Source organism: Ranitomeya variabilis, chromosome 3 (genome assembly GCF_051348905.1).
Source record: "Ranitomeya variabilis isolate aRanVar5 chromosome 3, aRanVar5.hap1, whole genome shotgun sequence".
In the NCBI taxonomy this organism is placed as follows: Eukaryota; Metazoa; Chordata; class Amphibia; order Anura; family Dendrobatidae; genus Ranitomeya; species Ranitomeya variabilis.
The window spans coordinates 159,817,484-159,836,904 of record NC_135234.1 but is presented as its reverse complement, the minus strand read 5'-3'; the positions used below and the strand labels follow the sequence as shown (position 1 = coordinate 159,836,904).

Here is a 19,421-nt window from a genome sequence, read left to right as displayed (position 1 = left end):
CCCAGAAAAACGGAGGGGGAGCAGCGGGTCATAGGCAGGAGCCGGTGGCTGCAGCTGTAACTGTGCCCGCTGCTAAAGAGAAATTAATATTCACTTCGCTGGCAGTGAATATTAATTTCTCTGATAGCGCGCACAGTTACAGCCACAGCCGCCGGCTTCCAGCACACATCCTACTTACCTTCCCTGCGCTCCCTCGCTGCATCTCGTTTCGTGCCAGCAGCTCTTCCGGCTGAGCGATCACGAGTCCCCTGCTCATTAAGGTAATGAATATTCACCTCTCTCTACTCCCATAGGCGTGGAGTGAATATTCATTACCTTAATGAGCGAGAGCACGTCATCGCCCGGCCGCAGTAGCTGCTGGCACCGGAGATGCAGCGAGGGCACACAGGGAAGGTAAGTAGGATGTTTTTTGTTTTTTTTTATAGGAACCATGCATACAAGGATAGGGGATAAGTAGCTTGCATACAAGGATGGGATATGGAGCCATGCATACCAGGATAGGAATGAGGGGACAATGCATACCTGGCTTATACTTGAGTCAATACGTTTTCACAGTTTTTCGTGGCAAAATTAGGTGCCTCGGCTTATACTTGGGTCGACTTATACTTGAGTATATACAATAATACCTGATAAAAGACGACAGAGGATAATTGGCTTAATATAATAATATAGATAGCTAATTTATATAAAGGTAGAAAATTTAGACAAATATAATAGATAATATACATAGATGATGAGTAAATTATATAAAATAGACAGATATGCTGTATTTTTCGGACTATAAGACGCACCGGAACATAAGACGCACCCCAAATTTGGGGTGAAAATTGCAGAGAAAAAGATTTTTTTATAAGATGGGGTCCGTCTTATTGTCCGAATTTACAGTATCTTACCTGAGGGCTGGCGGTGGCAGAGCAGGGTCACAGGAGGCATGGTGTCGGCAGAGGTGGGGTGATGCGGTACAGCGTGCACCTGAGCAGGGTCCCTTCCTGCTTACGTGGGCGACGCCACGGCCTGGTGTCCATGGAGGGGTTGCAGCAGTGGTGTGGCGACGGCAGAGGTGTGGGGATAATGAGCGGTATTGGGAGAGCAGGGTCCCTTCCACAGTTGAGGTGACGCAGCGGCCCGGTATGTAATGTGAGCAGCAGAGCCGGGTTAATCACCGGTTTATCGGTGGCGGCGGCCATCTTCCTGAGGCCGCTCGTGCGCAGATGGAGTGCTCTGCTTCCCGGGGCTTCAGGAAAATGGCCGCGGGAGGCAGCGCGTGCGCAGATGGAGATCGCGGTGGCCATTTTCCTGAAGCCAAGATCTAAATCTGCGAACTCTGCTTCAGGAAAATGGCTGCCGTGATCTCCATCTGCGCACGCGCGGCCTCCCCGGCCATTTTCCTGAAGCCCCGGGAAGCAGAGCACTCCATGTGCGCACGCGTGGCCTCAGGAAGATGGCCGCCGCCACCGATAAACCGGTGATTAACCCGGCTCTGCTGCTCACATTGCATTCCGGGCCGCTGTCACCTCACCTGTGGAAGGGACCCTGCGCACCCCATACCGCACCTCTGCCGCCGCCACCACACCACTGCGGGTAAGTCTGCATTCCGACTATAAGACGCACCCCCTATTTTCCCCCCTTTTTTGGGGGGGGAAAAGTGCGTCTTGTAGTCTGAAAAATACGGTAGACATATAATATACGGTACATACATTATAGATACAGATAAATAGATGTAATGCAGATAATATATATAGATGATGATAGATAATATAGATAGATAGATATTAGATAGATAGAAATGTACAAATGGAGGCAACACTTCAAAAAAGTAAAAGTTCTAAATTGTTTTACTTTATTGGTCCATATAGAAATATTTCCATTCATAATTTAAGTCGATAATTCCAATAATAATTACCAATTATTCCAATAATTTAGCACCATGGACCCGATTCATCAAAGATTTTACACCAAAATTCTGGAGTAAAAAGCTTTGAAAAGCGTTGCAAAATTGCGGCATGATGTGAGGCTGCACTAAAATGTTGTATGCAAAGAAAAAGACAAAAAAAGCCAGCTCACCGATAAATGAAAGAAGCCCGGGACTCCGTCCTGATGAGACGTGCTGAAACTCCACAAAGAAAAAAAAAAATTGGTTCCAGCTTCTTGGTAAAATGTAAAACTTTATTCCAACATGGTAAAATCAGAGTAACTCCTTTTTGAAGTGCTGCCTCCATTTATCTGTTTTAGTTATCAGGCTTGACAATTACAAGGGAGACTTGTCACCCAGACATTATGTTTTATCTTTGGTTGTTGCGGATTTGATTTCTTTTATTTTTGTTAAGGTAGATAGGATATACAGTAGAATGGATGAATGTATGGGATAGACAGATACCGATGGATTAGATAGATTAAATAGGATAAAATAGATAATATACATAGGTAATGCAGATAGATATAGCGTGAATGTTATATTATCTTTATATACAGGGGCACGGTGGGTGAGGGTCCTGCCGACGCCAGCAAATACTCGGACTAAGGGTACCGTCACACTCTGCAACTTTCCAACGATCACGACCAGCGATACGACCTGGCCGTGATCGTTGGTAAGTCGTTGTGTGGTCGCTGGGGAGCTGTCACACAGACCGCTCTCCAGCGACCAACGATGCCGAAGGCCCCGGGTAACCAGGGTAAACATCGGGTTACTAAGCGCAGGGCCGCGCTTAGTAACCCGATGTTTACCGTGGTTACCAGCGTAAAAGTAAAAAAAAACAAACCGTACATACTCACATTCCGGTGTCCTTCAGGTCCCTTGCCGTCTGCTTCCCGCTCTGACTGAGTGCCGCCGTAAAGTGAAAGCAGATCACAGCGGTGACGTCGCCGCTGTGATCTGCTCTCACTTTCCGGCCGGCAGTCAGTCAGAGCGGGAAGCAGACGGCAAGGGACCTGAAGGACACCGGAATGTGAGTATGTACGGTTTGTTTTTTTTTACTTTTACGCTGGTAACCACGGTAAACATTGGGTTACTAAGCGCGGCCCTGCGCTTAGTAACCCGATGTTTACCCTGGTTACAAGCGAACGGATCGCTGTCACACACAACGATCCAGCGATGACAGCGGGAGATCCAGCGACGAAAGAAAGTTCCAAACGATCTGCTACGACGTACGATTCTCAGCAGGGTCCCTGATCGCTGCTGCGTGTCAGACACTGCGATATCGTATGGATATCGCTGGAACGTCACGGATCGTACCGTCGTAGCGACCAAAGTGCCACTGTGTGACAGTACCCTTACATTCAGCAGAAGTATATTGTGGTGCACAGACCTGTCGGGTCCGTGCGCATCAATACACACTGCCAGCCAATCAAAGGCCAGCAGCTGTCGGCGTGCATGTGGCAGTGATGTCATCCGTTCCCATCGCTTGCATGCTGAAGTCAGCTGTCTGCTTCAGAAGAGGACGCCAAGTGGGAGGGGGGAGCAGATGAGAGTTGAGTGAAATTGTTTATATTTTTCTATGCATTAAAGAATAGCTGCAGAATGGGGAATATATACCATGATAAGGGACATATATACCAGGATGGAAGATATATATATATATCTGGGGCTTCCAAACCTTGTATCGGGGCCTATCAGACTCTAGTTACACCACTGTGTGTATGCATAGGGCAGCACGGTGGCTCAGTGGTTGGCACTGCTGCGCTGGGGTTCTGGGTTCAAATCCCACCAAGGACAACATCTGCAAGGAGTTTGTATGTTCTCCCCATGTTTGTGTGGGTTTCCTCTGGGTTCTCCGGTTTCCTCCCATATTCCAAAGACATACTGATAGGGAATATAGATTGTGAGCCCCCGTGGAGACAGCGATGATCATGTCTGTAAACCTCTGTGGAATTAGGCTAGGTTCACATTGGGTTAATGGGTGTCCGCTAGCGGACTCCGTTACATGGCGCAATTGTCGCAATTAACGCTATGTAACGGGTCTGTTAGCGCACCCATTGACCGCAATGTACTAACGGGTCGCTAACGCATCGCTGACGCATGCCATTTTTGGCATGCGCTAGGGATGTCCCGTTATTTTCGAACGGTCCTTGAACGCTGCTTGCAGCGTCCGAGGTCCGTTCCTCGCTAGCGCAGATCGGGTGTTAGCGGGATTGCCAAACGCGATCCCTTTTGGGACATTGCGTTAGCGCAATCCGCTAGCGTATGCGCTAAACGGATTGCCCTAACGCAATGTGAACCTAGCCTTAATGGCGCTATATAAGGCCGAGTTCACACTAGCGTTTGTGTCTGCGGCGTAGGAACGCTTACCTCTTTCCTTCAGATCCGCATACATCCGTCCTGCGTACCTATATTTAACATTGTGTACGCAGGGACATGCCTTGTATGCGGATGCGTCCCTGTGCGTCGTTTTGACGTGCCCGCTGAACGTAACATGTTGCAATCGGCAGGCACGTCAAAACGACGCATCCGCATACAACGCATGTCCCTGCGTACACAATGTTAAATATAGGTACGCAGGACGGATGCGGATGTATGCTGACCTGAAAGAAAGAGGTAAAATAATGATACACATACAGGTGATGGAGAGCTATAAATCAGCCCGATAATGTAGATGGCAGGGAGGGTGACGAGTTCTGCCGTCCGTGCTGGAGCATGATGCAAGGAGTGCGGGGATTAGCCGGCAGAGGCCATGTCCTTACTGGGCAGCCGGCTGTGAGGTGAGGAGTCTGGGGAGGAGTCCTCTGCCGGAGTCAGTGTTACTCTCGGTCATTCTGTGAACCGGCTCCATCCTGCTGTGGTGCGAGGGGCTGGCACTCGGAGCCTCACCTTTCTTCCGCCCAGGGTATATATACATTGTGCCGGGCACAGGGAGGGAGAAGCACAAGGAGTGGCTACAGCACAGTGAGGAGCTGGGAAGGCAGAGCCCTGACAATAGTCGCCGCTGCTTCCTAGCTGGGTGTGTGCATTATACCCAGCGGCTGGTGCACAGTGCTAGTGACAGCCATCAGCATCTCCACCAGAGCGGAGCATTTCTGCTGCCAGGAGCCATCACCGGCCACCGCCACCATGATGCAAATCTCCGACTCCTACAACCAGAAGCATTCCTTGTTCAATGCCATGAACAGGTTTATTGGAGCGGTGAACAATATGGACCAGACTGTCATGGTGCCCAGCCTGCTGAGGGACTTACCTCTAGACATGGAGGGGATGAAGGAAGAGGTCACTAACAGCAATGGGGCTACCAATTATTTCACCAGGAGGGACATGCACGGCTACTACATCCTGCTGAAATCTATCAGGAATGACATTGAATGGGGGATCCGGCAAGGAGATGATAGGAAAAAGGACAAAGTGTCTCCTCATCTGGACACCAACAGACTGGAGGAGACTGATGGAGGAGAAGATCTGGAGAAGCTCTTCCACTACCACCTCACTGGACTGCACACAGTGCTCAGCAAACTCACCAGGAAAGCCAACATCCTCACCAACAGATACAAGGAGGAGATAGGATTTGGCAGCTGGGGACATTGATCATAGCAGTGTTTGTAACTGTTATTATTAGTATCCGATTTTTATTATTTTATGATGGAGGTTGGTTTCTTTTTCATGATTTTTTTGTATTATTTGAAGACTGTGGAGGAAGCTGGGAGTAAGGGATCATCATCTTTAGTGTAACTTAAGTTAGGGGTTTTTGGTAATACTCATGATATGAGTAAGGTTTCCTGTGATACACCTCTCTGTGTGTCAGAACCATGCAATGATTAAGAATGCATCTAAGCAGCCCCAATTAACCCTTGTCTTGCCCTTGGCTAGGAAGAAAAATGCAGTTTTTGAGATTCTTTGGTAATTTACTAGCGCTGTGATGCCTCTTGGCATTATGATGCATGGGGACCCTCTTGCGTTATTTAGTGTATTAATGTGCAGAAATCTAATGAGGGTCACCAGGGGTTAATGTATCAACGATTGGACACTTGATTATAAGGTGAAGAGATACAAGATCATTGTGCTCCTTGGTTGGTAGAAGAGCCGGGGACTGTGTCATGGGCAGATGGGTGGGGTGCAGCTGTAGACATTCTAGCACAGATTGCATCAGCCTTTCATGATTTTGCACTATTTTTTTTTTAAAGGAAGTAGTTTGTAAATGTGTTTCACTTGTTTTGCACTGTACCAGTAATATTTATGCTGGGGTAGAGGATGAGAGGTGCAAGGCAAACACAACACCACTGTAATCACCATGGGCTCCTGTATCAGTGTAATCTGCAGTGCATGAAGACAATGGATTCTGTGTTGCAAATCTCTGCTGTAAGTGCAAGACATTCAGTGAGAAATCTGTTTAAAGTGCGGCTGACCACCTAAATAAAATGTCAAAAGCCATTGACCGATATGTACGACAGATTGATCCATGAGCCCCAATATGTCGTTGGATACACGTCTTTGTCTTTCCCATCCCTCATTCTTTGCACGTTGTATTAGTTGGCGAGCTATAAGCAGGCAACGAGGCCGTTAAGCCAATGACATCCGGACTGTTCATCATTGCTTACATGTTGGAACTAATGATACACTGTCGATTTATTCAGATAGAATGTGGAACGGTTCCTTGTCATATGCACAATAACAAAAGATGAAGCTTTTTTATTTTGTCAAATATTCTATTTTAATAAATAACACAACGTGTTCATACATTCCATGTATACGCTTGTTATTTACGTCAGTATGTAAATATATATGAATGAATCATAATCTGTACTTGAAGAACATGTCCAGCAAAACTGCCTCATTCACAGAAGAGCCTGGTTATGATGATCTAACAGGGGGACATGGCATGAGATTGTTGCCATGCAGGCTTGTCTTCATGTGGAATGGCGATTGGTGGGCGACACTCCCTCCATACAGAACGTTCTGTTAGAAGTCTACAGAAACCGGCAAGGAAAGTCATCATGACACCACACAACATGGATACCACAATATATGTACATTTTTAGGATATGCTATACCTTAAAAATGAACATGTATATGTTAGTATACAAAATAGATTACATTTATTTATCTATGTGAGAATTTATGGTCTAGATAATCCCATCAACTTGTATTTATGTTTATTATACATATCTATCTTTATAGTATTTCATACAAATTGTTGTGATGTGCATTTTAGAATGCTTTACTAGGCCATGCTGAGCTCTACAAGGAGCCTCACAAGTGTCCATTGAACTAAACGGATGCTCTTTGATTTTAACTGTTGCCATGCAATGCTTCATTTTCCAGTGCTGCAGGGAAAACAAGCAATTACCGGTACATTGTGTGGTTTCATCACTATTGCAGCAGACTTCTTTGGCTCCCAGCAGCATGGAGCCAACCTTCCCTCCTTCTTCAGCGATCAGCTGCGTACTTGGACATAAGGGACATATACATATTTAAAATAAACCACACTGATTCCCTACCAACATTTTGATACCTCTATTAAATGTAACAGTGAAGTGAACTGAGAACACTACATTTTTCACTGATTAAATGATTGTCCGTTTCCGTTCCATTTTTGCTGAAGGGTCAGTAATTACAATAGGTTTGAGGATATGTCCAGGAGATAATTATCACACAACAATGCTCCTCATTCAGAGTAGTTGCTTGCTGGAAATACCTGTTGTACTGCATTGCCTATAACAAGACTGTCACACCAGTTGTAATGTACCAGATTGAATGAAAGTTTTTAATGACTCATCCACTTAAAACTAGATTGACATAATTGATACTGAGAAGGCTTAGTCCTTACATAAAACAAGGGATAGAGCATTAAGTTCTTTATGTAACAGGTCATCTTTGCTATTTCTAGAATAATTTTCTAAGTGCAATTGTCACTTAAAGTGCTTTACCAACCACAGCAGAGGTCCCTTATATCATCTGTGCTGGCAGTCTCCATCACTAGGAGTGGTAGGCACAAATCCGTGCACTGGGGTATAAAGGACGGTGCCAACAAGAGTCATACATAGGATTTTGAGGGTTCCCCGTAGTGGAACATGCAATCATAAAAATGCACACATCACGTTCTCTTCCACCTAAAATATTTTTTTAATATTGACAGCTTTTTAGCATATATGGCAATGCAAAATTACAAAGAAAACCTTCACACCAGTTTCAAAAGATATTCACAGCATCCACGTATTCTAATCTCATCAGTGTAATATACTTTGGTGTTCACAGCCAGCAGCTGAAAAACTATGCTGACCATACATTTAGTGAGTCCTCCGCCTTTCTCAAGCATGCGTGATGAGTGCATGTCCTGACCTAGAGGTGAAAATCATCTCACAATAACCTACTTGTTAAATACACCAATTAATTCTCAAACAGAGGATGAAACCAAAAAATGTCAAGGCTTAATTCATCAGTCCAATTCAAATCCATACCGACGTATAGAAAACATAATGGGCCTGATTCATCAAAGTTTTCTGGCGCAAGTGGAGGCTAGGATAAAATTATGCGACTTTTGTCGTTCTCACACCTTTCCCCCGACTCCACAAAAGTAGGTGCAGCTTGGACAGGGGTGTGGCAGTATATGTACAGCGCGGGCTCACGTGGTGCCCCGGGGCAGGTGGCAGCTCTATGTGAGAGCTGACACCCTGCAGCAACGCCCACAATCGGTACTAGCACCGATCACGGACATTTAACCCCACTGATGCCACTGTCAACAGTGACAGAGATATCGAGCAGCATCGCAGAGGGAGATCCCTTTCTGCTCCCATCAGCACAATGATTGCGATTGTTTTGTGCTGAGGGTCTCGCAAGATGGCCGCAGGGTCCTGCAGGGAAGGTGGATTGTGAGCGCCTGCTAAGAGCAGGAGCAGACACTCCTTCCCCTGCCTGTCAGACACTGCTCCGATGCCCTGCAGTGCAGAAGCATTGCAGAGTACCAGATCAGGGATCTGTCAGTAGAAAAACAATCGAGAAACCAATCTCAGAATCAGTGGGATCCATTGAAGCGTTCCAGAGTTATGACCTCATATAGTGACAGTGAATAGAAAAAAATGGCCTGGTCAGGAAGGTGAAAACAGGCTTTGGGGTGAAGGGGTTAAATAAAACCGATCACCCACATGCACTGTATTGTTATCCTAATGATTGAAAGCACTAGACTCTATTTTCACTGGATATCTGCTAATCCTAAAGGTACTGCATATGTTTGATACTCACAGACTTGTGATGCTGGCTCATTTTCCTCAGTAAAATAATGACAGACTAATATTTTTGACTAATTTGATTTGGTTCTCGCTTACGCCTATTAGGACTTGGGTGAAAAACTGATGCAGTTTTAGGCCAAATTTAGGCAGCATTTTAGTAAATGCTAAAGGGTTCACTAGTTTTCAGGCACCACTTGGTTTTAAGTGCAAAATAAGAAAGTGTGCTATGTGTGAATGTTTCTGATTGCATGTAGCACGCAGAAGTGAGCAGAGGCCTGAGGGGACTGAAGTGGAGGTGACTTATCAGGTAACTACTAATTGTTTTGTAATTTCATAGCATTTCCTTCACCTTGGCCAAATGTTGTTTCCATATTTAAGTTTGAACATGAGAGAACATGTGAAATGTACCTGGAGTGCTGGAAGCAAATGCTGAAACAGAACATACTGTTTGTATGAAGGGTTCACTGAAATATAGCATAGCAGCAGATTTCCATGCAGGTGAAACTGCAGAGAACACAAATTCTTCTGGTTTATGCGGCAGACCATAATACATTGGATATACGGTATATACGGTAGCTGCACACATTGAGAGGACTCACTAGGCAGGTGGCCAAAAGTCAGCAACACAGAATTTAATTGAGGTCTCATCTAATTAACACAATACATGCTAATTAATACAGTGAATATGCGAGATTTGAGTGTGTTTAGGATAATGGGATGAAGCCTCCTTACTCTACTGATTAGAGGTGATTCTGGAGTAAAGATCTCTCCTGAAAGGCCACGAAAATTCAAGAACAGCTTCAAGGTAGTGATTTTAACTCTGCCTTACTGCTACAGATCGAGGTGTATATATCATTTTGCAAGTACTAATAGGTCTATGGCAATCCATGCATTTTACTGGAGGTATTAGTAAAGATGTATAACCTCGCTTCTAAAAAAAATATGGACATTCCGCAGTTAACACCAGTGAGGTCTCGGTTATCAAGTATCCAACATTGTGATTTATGGTGTGTGTGACTGAAATAAAGGCTGATTTTGCTACAGTGCATTGTAATATGGGTCAAAGCAAAAACCATTAATAAGCCATGTGATTTTACCATTCATAAAGGTTCCTTATGACGGCAACCTGTACGTCGTCAGCAAGCTATAAGGTAAGTATGCAGCGCCCCAGAGTCCTGGTCGTTGCAGTACTGTGGCTCCGCCACTAAGGGGAGCTATGGTGCGTCTGATGGCACTGAAGGGGTTCATCTGATCAGGTATCACAGACACCAATACATTTCACAGCTGGGCCTCCGGGGGGAGCTAAGGGTGCTATTCATTAGGCCACTCCCCACCATAGTGGGTAAACTGGGGGTCAGGCAGGAAGTTAGATCAGAAAGCTGACTGGGTTGGAACCAGGCAACACCTTGTGGCAGAGGGTGTTGTGGGGGAAGATACAGTAGGGTCTCTGTCAGGGGTGGGATCCTGACAGAGGCTTGGCAACAAGAAAGAACGGGACCGTGCCTGCTCCGGGTAGCGGCGGTACCCAAGGAAGGATTAGAAGCGAGATAGATTGTGCTGAGTGAGAAACGAGATCACGCAAAAGGAGAAATACCAGTAGGAGTCGTGCTGTAAGACCGAAGCAACATCCTACTGAGGCGCACTACCGGTGGCCGGAACGCCGAGGGAGTATCATAACATTCAGCTTCAAGCAATACTCCAAACAGCGTCAGGACAGTCAGTCTTAGGCGGGCTGTCTAACCTTAAATCACCTATGCAGTCTTGGGGGGCAACTTGTGGAGAGGGGCGACTCTAGGGTCCCGGAAGAGCTCCGAGCCTACCCGTCAAACGGGTGCCGTCCCAACCAGAACATCAGGGAGGGACGGAGGATTAGCAGAACATCATCTAATCGAGTTGTGAGGGAACTTAAGAAACAGACACAACAGTTGTGGGGGACTTTCCGTAAGCGCAGCAGGGAAGGACCACAACACATAGCGCTAGAAGGAAGGTACCGATTTCCACCTGTGAAGAGAACTCTGGAGGTGCCATTGGACCGGCCGGACTTGCGCAGCCTGGTGAACCGTATTCCGGACTGAGGACTCAGAGATCTTCAGTAAAGAGGTAAAGAGACTGCAACCTGGTGTCCTCGTTATTTACTGCACTGCACCACTACAGCGTCACCATCATCCACCCATCTACACCTGTCATTCACTGAGCGCCCCACGGCAGGGTCACGGACCGGGGCCTAGCCGCCATGACAACCCCAGAGCAGAGACTCGGAGGCCCGGTACCGGGTACCCCTCGGCCCTGCGGCGGTGGGGGCGCCACAAGTAGGTCATGTAAAATAAATCAGTGGCATACACAGAAAAATAAGACCCAAAGCAAAAATTAAAAAAATGACTAACCCTCTTTTAGGAGACCCCCTTTGAGTACCAGGTTCTAAAATATGGTGTCATGGAACAGTTCTCTTAAGTGGTCCCTATCAATAGTGTGAAGATATGGCTCACTGGTTAAACATGAATGCACAAAACCCAGAGAGAATCAAGCTTCTTCACAATAAATTCATGGGTATGGAGACTCAAAAGACATACACTATATGGACAAAAAAGTATTAGATTCGGTCCCATTGCCACAGGTGTATACAATACAGGCCGTAGCCATGCAGTCTGCCTTTATTAACATTTGATAGAATTTGTTGTATTAAAGTGCTGAATTGGATGCTGTAATAGGATGCCATCATGTTAACAAGTCAGTTCATAAAATTTCTTATCTCCTAAATATTCCACCATCAACTGTGAATGGTATTATTAAAAAGTGGAAATGTTTAGAAACCAGAGGAACACAGCCATGAAGTGGAGACGCTACAGAGTAGCGTCTACGAGTGGAGAAGTGCAAAATCCATAAAAGTTGCCAACTTTCTGCTGACTAAACCTCCTCAGGCATTGTAACACCTATGCCTGCGCCCCCGCATGGTTTCCCTTTACCTGCCATGCAGCAAAACCAACATACTTACCACCCTGGCCATGCAGTGTGTTCCGTACTGTGTTCCAGCGTTGCAAGCCTAGTGCGTGCACGCTGCCCTGTTCTTAAAGAGCTAGTGCACGCACTGGGAGGCATCCTATATAAAAGGCAATAGGGAGGAGCCTTACTAACATTGAGTCATTAGTGAGTGAAGTGTGCTAATAGTGAATAGTTAGGTCCCCTGGTCCTTGTGTGGCTAGGTCCTGAACTCAAACCCCGGGTCCATGTGTGGCCAGTGCCTGAACCTCTTCCTTTGGTTTGTGTGTGGCCAGTGCTTGAACCTCGTCCCCTGGTCCGTTTGTGGCCAGAGCCTGAAACTGCTCTCCTGGTCCTTGTGCGGTCGGTGTCTGAATGTGTACTCGGTATATCCAGACCGAAGAAAAGTCATCTGAACAGAGCCATAGTCCAGTCTGTGTCTGCATGGGTGACCCTTAGGGTCAGCAGCCACAGTAATGCGGACTGCTTGTTAGTGGTACCTGGTGGCTACATGCAGCACAACTGACTCCACCATCAGGAGCTCCAGTGAAAACCAGGTAGCCACTTAGCTACGCCCCTTTTAAGTAAGCCCGACCCCTTGGCACAGTGGGTCCACGAACCGCGTGTGCCATTTGCATGTGTGACAGGCATTAACCTCAACACAAATGTTCAAATCTTATATAGCCAAGTACAATGCCAAGCATCAGATTGAGTGGTGTATAGCACGTTGCCATTGGACTCTGAAATATTGTACATGTATTCTGCACAGCTAAGAACCGTGAGAAAGGACTCTCTGCGTGAAACGCACCTGCATCTTTATTACATGGGCTTGCTGCATCCTGAGTGCACTAGTTCTGAGGCCTGGGCAGGTAAGCACTACAGTCGCTTTGTGCTGTATTAATTCTTGAATTTTTGGAGGGTTTTTAGTTGTCTTTTTATAGTTTTTCTATGAAGTTTAGCGTTAGGACTCTCAAATATGAGGACCCTTGATGTGGGTTACGATCTTACATATCTTTGCCAAAATATCAACCAATACCTCATATATTATTTATATATTATGTTTTTTGCACTTCATTCTTCAGGGTGCAGCCAGACCCAGCATGTTTGGCCTTGTAAACTAGGGTGTCTGCTCTCATGGGATGCATTTGTGGTGCCCCATGGTCCTGGATGTCACAGTAACATTGCTTTCCTCACGGGGAGAGTGATGTTACGCTTGGAAGCGATGAAGGATATCTCTCTATCAGGTAATCACAATGCACACAACATGTTCACACTCCAGGCCACGAGGGGGAGCTTTTGATCCTATTCCTAGGTAACTCCCCTATATATATTGTGGTTTGAAGGGAAAGTGGAGGTAGTTCCTGTCAGAGAGACAGAGGAGAGGGCAGACCGATATTGAGTGTCAGAAGGTCTGAAGGGGTCCTGTAGTCCGAGGTACTACAGCCCCTGGAGAAAGATATTCAGAAGGGAAGAACATCGTTCAGTGAGCGTGCAGGAGAGCGAAGCACAGGAGAGTGATATCAGGGGAGACCAGCTGTGAACGAGGTGCCTCCCTCTGAAGTGCAGATAACCGGTAGCCGGAATACCGAGGTTGTAAGGGACTCTATGACTTACAGTAGAGACCGGCAGGACAGCTGAACTGCAAGTTACCTGTCCGCCAGACACCTGAAGACACAGTAACACATAGAGCCCGGGGCGTGATAGAGTCTCTGTAAAAAGGCTCGAGTTACCTGTCATACAGGTATTGTCCTATCCTACATGGGGGACAGAGAGAAGAACTGTGATGACCTTATCTGAAGCCATAGGCAGTAAGGGAATACAACAACACCGCGCTAGAGGAAGGCTTTTAACTCCACCTGATAAAGGGAACTCTGGATCTGCTTCCAAGCCGGCCAGACTCTGCCTGCCCTGTGATCTGGTACCCTGGACTGTGGCTGCCTGAAGTCTTCAGTAAACCAGGTAAAGAGACTGCAAACCTGTGTCCTCATTCTTTTCTGCGCCATTCACCATCTTCCATCTACACACCGGGAGCCCTGGGGATATACTTCACCTGTGGCAAGTTATACCATCTAGCTGCCATAACATCACCCCAGAGGACCCCTTAAAGCAGCGTCGGTCCCCACTGACCGAATACCACAGGTGGTGTCACGAACATAAACTTTATTCAATTTCCCTTTTACATGGGCGCCCATGGCCATGGACCGGGTCGCCACCGTGACATCCCCCTGTGAACATCGGACCCGGTACCGGGTACCCCACGGCCCTGACGGGCGACTCACATTTAGATAGTGCTAGGCAGCCAGCCTGATCTAATAGTGTGGGCGTCACTAATAGGCGGTAACCCATACACTGTGCATTAAAACCTATGAATTTATACTTCCAAATATATAGAAAACTCCCAAAAACATCAATCGATGTATTCACATTTTACTTATCGCCACATAGTCCTAGATTTGCCACAACATAATAATGTTGCTTAGTGCATCCCGGGCTATATAGATTGAAGAGGAGACCAAATAATAGTCTGTACATATATAATGAAATATAGCAAATTTTATTATATATATCAAAATAATACGTAAAATCACATGGACAAGTCAAATACTGTGAGCAAGTACAAAGAAGGCAATCCAAGACAAAACAACAACATCCACCATAGTGGGACTAGCCGGGGGTGCCAATAAGCCAAAGGTACTAGAGATGGAACACATGAAAAACCTCAATGAGAGGAAACATAAATATACCTATGGTGAAGTATATAGATAGCTGAGACCAGGGATATCAAATTATATCTACACAAGTGGAGAAACTATACCAACATATCATCATTAATATAGCATAAAAACACTGTGCATTACCTGTGTGTGACCAGCGCCCTATACAAGCCTCTTTTGTGCAATCTAATACTAAGCAATCACCCCTCCATGAGTTGGTAGGTTGTGAGTGATTGCCTCATCAGTATTTTGCTCTGTATTGCCACCATCTTTATTACATGGGTTTGCTGCATCCTGAGTGCACTAGTTCTGAGACCTGGGCAGGTAAGCACTGCAGTCCCTTTGTGCTGTATTAATTTGTGAAACGAACGTAGGCTACTGACCTTCTGTGTACTGTTTTTGTCTACCTCTCGACCATGCAAAGAAAATGAACAGCTGTGTTATCATACTACGTCGTGAGTGCCAGTCTACTTTTTGATGTTACATATGAACTCTCTTAAATATGCATCACACGTGTAATTACATGTCTATCCTGTTTGTGGGAGTAGTACCACCCTTTTTTCATTATATGGACAGTTAAGAATCACACTGGCAGACGAATCTGGGATTGGTAAATGCCTTACCTGTCTGACTGCATTGTACTGAGTGTAAAGATTGGTGGAGGAGGGATGGGTATTTTTTCAGTAGTTGGGGTGTTAAGCTCTACTGATAGGAAATCTTCATGCTTCACCCTACCAAGACAATGTGGACAATGGCCTGGGCTTTGTGTGAACACTTTGGGGAAGGCCCTTTTCTATCCACCATGACTGTACCCCAGTGCACAAAACAAGGTCCATACGTGGTTGTTGTGCGAGTCCACAACACTAATCTCAACTCCCATCAAATACCTTTGAGATTAGCTAGAACAGAGATTGGAAGCCAAGCTCTTTTGTGCAACATCATTGCCTCACCTCACAAATGCTCTTTTATGAATAGGAAAAAAATGGCCACTGCAAAATCATGAAGAAAACCTTCCCGAAAGAGTGAAAGTTGTTTTAACAGCTCAGTGGGTAGCAGAGATCAACGCCATGTTAATGCCTATGGACTTAGAATGAGATGTCATAAAAGTTGTCATGTGTAGGTGCAGCGCCCCAGAGTCCTGGTCGTTGCAGTAGTGTTGTTCTTCCACCAGGGGGAGCGATATTACGTCTGAAGGCAATAAAGGAGATCTTCTGTCCAGGTATCACAACCACACACAACACACTTCACACTCCAGCCACCAGGGGGAGCAAAGGTTCTATCTAATAGGCCACTCCTCACAGTTAGGTAAAACTGGTAGTTGGAGGGAAAGTTAGGGAGGTCCTGGCTGGAGACCGTGAGAGAAAGGTCTCCAGACCGAGCTGGCTGGAAGGAGTTCCAGTCAGATCCAGACTGCGGTCTGAGGAGGACGAGGGTCCACGGAGCTGCGCCTGCCCCACGTGCGGCAGCATCCAAAGAAAGAGACATTGAAAGGAAGTGTGTTGCAGTGAGTGAAAAACGAAGGCATAGCAACAAGTGGATACCAGAGAGGATAGTGACCGAAGAGAAGCGGCATCCTTCTGGTGCGCGATCCGGTAGCCAGAATACCGAGGGAGTAAAGTGCTCTACCTCTACGCCTTGCTTCAGAGACTGGCAGGACAGTCAATTCCAAGTTGGCTGCCCGACCTTAATACCTAGGAAGACACGGTGGCAACTTGTGCATCAGTCATACGTGTTTTGTTCTATCCGACCACGGGGAACAGTGAGAAGAGTAATAACAGTGAAAACCTCATTAGAGCTTATGCAAGTGGGAACACACTGTGTTACTGTGCTTATAGGAAGGCTATTGCATTCCACCTGGACAAGGAGACTCTGGATTTGCCTTCAGACCGGCCAGACTCTGCCTACCCTGTGATCCGGTGCCCTGGACTGCGGACACTGAAGCCTTCAGTAAAGGTAAAGAGACTGCAACCTTGTGTCCTCGTTATTCATTGCACCTCACACCATCCACCATCTACACCTCTGGGAAGCCCTGGGGATACACTCCACCTGTGGGGAGGAATACCATCTAGCTGCCATAACAGCACCCCAGCGGACCCCTAAGCAGCGTCGGTCACCCTGACCGAATACCACAGGTGGCGTCACGAACACTAAACAAACTTTCCCTTTTATTGGACACCCCTCAAAGGGCCACGGACCGGGTCAGGCCACCGTGACATCCCCCGAACCGAAGGACCCGGTGCCGAGTATCCCACGGCCCTACTGGGGGCGATCCATAGGTATCCCAAAACTTTTGTCCATATAGTTTACCTGTGAAGACTTTGTCTAGTTTGTATACAGGTTAAAGAGTTGTTAAGTTTCAGAAGAGTTTTTCCTATAAGTTTGCATAATGATGGCAAACAATCTGAATTTTACTTACCTTGCCCAGGTCCCGCACTATGCGGCAATTCTGTGGCGCCGGTAAAACGCATGCGGAATGGGCATGCGTATTCCCGCTAAACACTAGCATTTTACAAGCGTAATTAGCCTGCAGAATGCTAGCGTTTTCCAAGCGATCTGTAGCATCGCTTGGAAAACTGATTGACAGGTTGGAGGTTGGTCACACAAGCATAGTGCTTGACAAGTGTGACCAACTTTTTACTATTGATGCTGCCTATGCAGCATCAATAGTAAAAAGATCTAATGTTAAAAATAATAAAAAAAATAAAAAATCCTGATATTCTCACCTTTCAGCGTCCCCGGCAGTCTTCCCGTTCCTCACAATGCTCTCGTTCCCAATAATGCCTAGCGGCAATGACCCCAGATGACGTAGCGGTCTCGCGAGGCAAACGTCATCACAGGTCATTGCCGCAAAGCATTATTGGGAACGCGAGGAGCGGGAAGACTGCTGGGGATGCTGGAAGGTGAGAATATCACAATTTTTTATTTTAATTCTTTTTTTTAACAATTATATGGTTCCCAGGGCCTGGAGGAGAGTCTCCTCTCCTCCACCCTGGGTACCAACCACACATGATCCGCTTACTTCCCGCATGGTGGGCATAACCCCGTGTGGAAAGTAAGCGGATCAATGCATTCCTATGTGTGCGGAATCCCAGTGATTCTGCACAAAGAATGAACATGCTGCGTTTTTTTCTGGAATGCGATTCCGCCGCAGAAAAAAAACACAGCATCTGCACAAAAAAATGCTGAATGCATTCTAATAATAGGATACTTAATCTATGCAGTTTTTTTTGCGGTTTTATCACGTTTTTATAGCGAAAATTCCTGAACGTGTGCACATAGCCTGACAGCGCTGCCACAATAACTGAGTTCAGTGGCTCTGCCAATGTAGACTGCACAAGATGCTTAGAGCTGATGTACATTCTGCAAATAATAACACACACTAGTAAGTAAACCTCAGTTTGTTGTTTTGTTTTGTTTTTTTACTAATAACCAAGTTTACAGGTAAAAACTTTTCCAAAAGCGGACTACTCCATATAAAGCTGGAACAAACTCACATCTTCTATGGATAGAAGGAATTGAACTGACCATAGTTAATGTCCCAGTGGCCACAGGGCCCTGGTCAGCTGCAGTGGCATCTCTTTAGTACACATGCTTTGTTTTGAGAAGAATCTCAAGGTTGAAATCAGCACAATTTCATGCAAATGTCACAAAGAAAGCATATAATAAGTCACAATTGAAATATTCAGTAAAATCTGCAGATGTCAAAAATTTCTATTTCTATGTACACTGCTCCAAAAAATAAAGGGAACACTTAAACAAAAGAATATAACTCCAAGTACCGTATATACTCGAGTATAAGCCGACCCGAGTATAAGCCGAGACCCCTAATTTTGCCACAAAAAACTGGGAAAACTTAATGACTCGAGTATAAGCCTAGGGTGAAAAATGCAGCAGGTACCGGTAAATGTCAAAAATAAAAATAGATACCAAGAAAAGTAAAATTGATTGAGACATCAGTAGGTTAAAGGGCACCTGTCACCCCGTTTTTTCCGTATGAGATGAAAATACTGTTAAATAGGGCCTGAGCTGTGCATTACAACAGTGTATTTTATGGACCCCGATTCCCCACCTATGCTGACAAAATACGTTACCAAAGTAGCCGTTTTCGCCTGTCAATCAGGCTGGTCTGGTCAAAAGGGCGTGGTGTCTTCCCCCAGATCTTGCCACGGGATGCCGCGCGTGCGCAGATGGAGATCGCGGCGGCCATTTTCCTGAAGCCGAGATGCGAATTCTGCTTCAGGAAAATGGCCGCCGCGATCTCCATCTGCGCACGCGCGGCATCCTGCGGCCATTTTCCTGAAGCCGCGGGCAGCAGAGCGCTCCATCTGCGCACACGCGGCCAAAGGAAGATGGCCGCCTCCACCGATCAACAGGGAAATAACGCACATCGCGCTCTTTGCACCACCCTGTGCAGTGGATTCGGGACCTTGGGCATGCGCAAACCACTACGCCACCAACGGAAAACTAAGCAAGATCTGGGGGAAGACACCACGCCCTTTTGACCAGACCAGCCTGATTGACAGGCGAAAACGGCTACTTTGGTAACATATTTTGGCAGCATAGGTGGGGAATCGGGGTCCACAA

General features: G+C 46.2%; 1 protein-coding gene across 1 annotated transcript; it reads left to right on the top strand.

Annotated features, from left to right (window-relative positions):
• The first annotated feature begins 4,615 nt into the window (after positions 1 to 4,615).
• Positions 4,616 to 6,660, top strand: MID1IP1 (MID1 interacting protein 1). Its single transcript, XM_077294765.1, has one exon. The coding sequence runs from the start codon at positions 5,045 to 5,047 to the stop codon at positions 5,507 to 5,509; it is 465 nt and encodes a 154-aa protein (XP_077150880.1). The 5' UTR covers positions 4,616 to 5,044; the 3' UTR covers positions 5,510 to 6,660.
• The last annotated feature ends 12,761 nt before the right edge of the window (positions 6,661 to 19,421 follow it).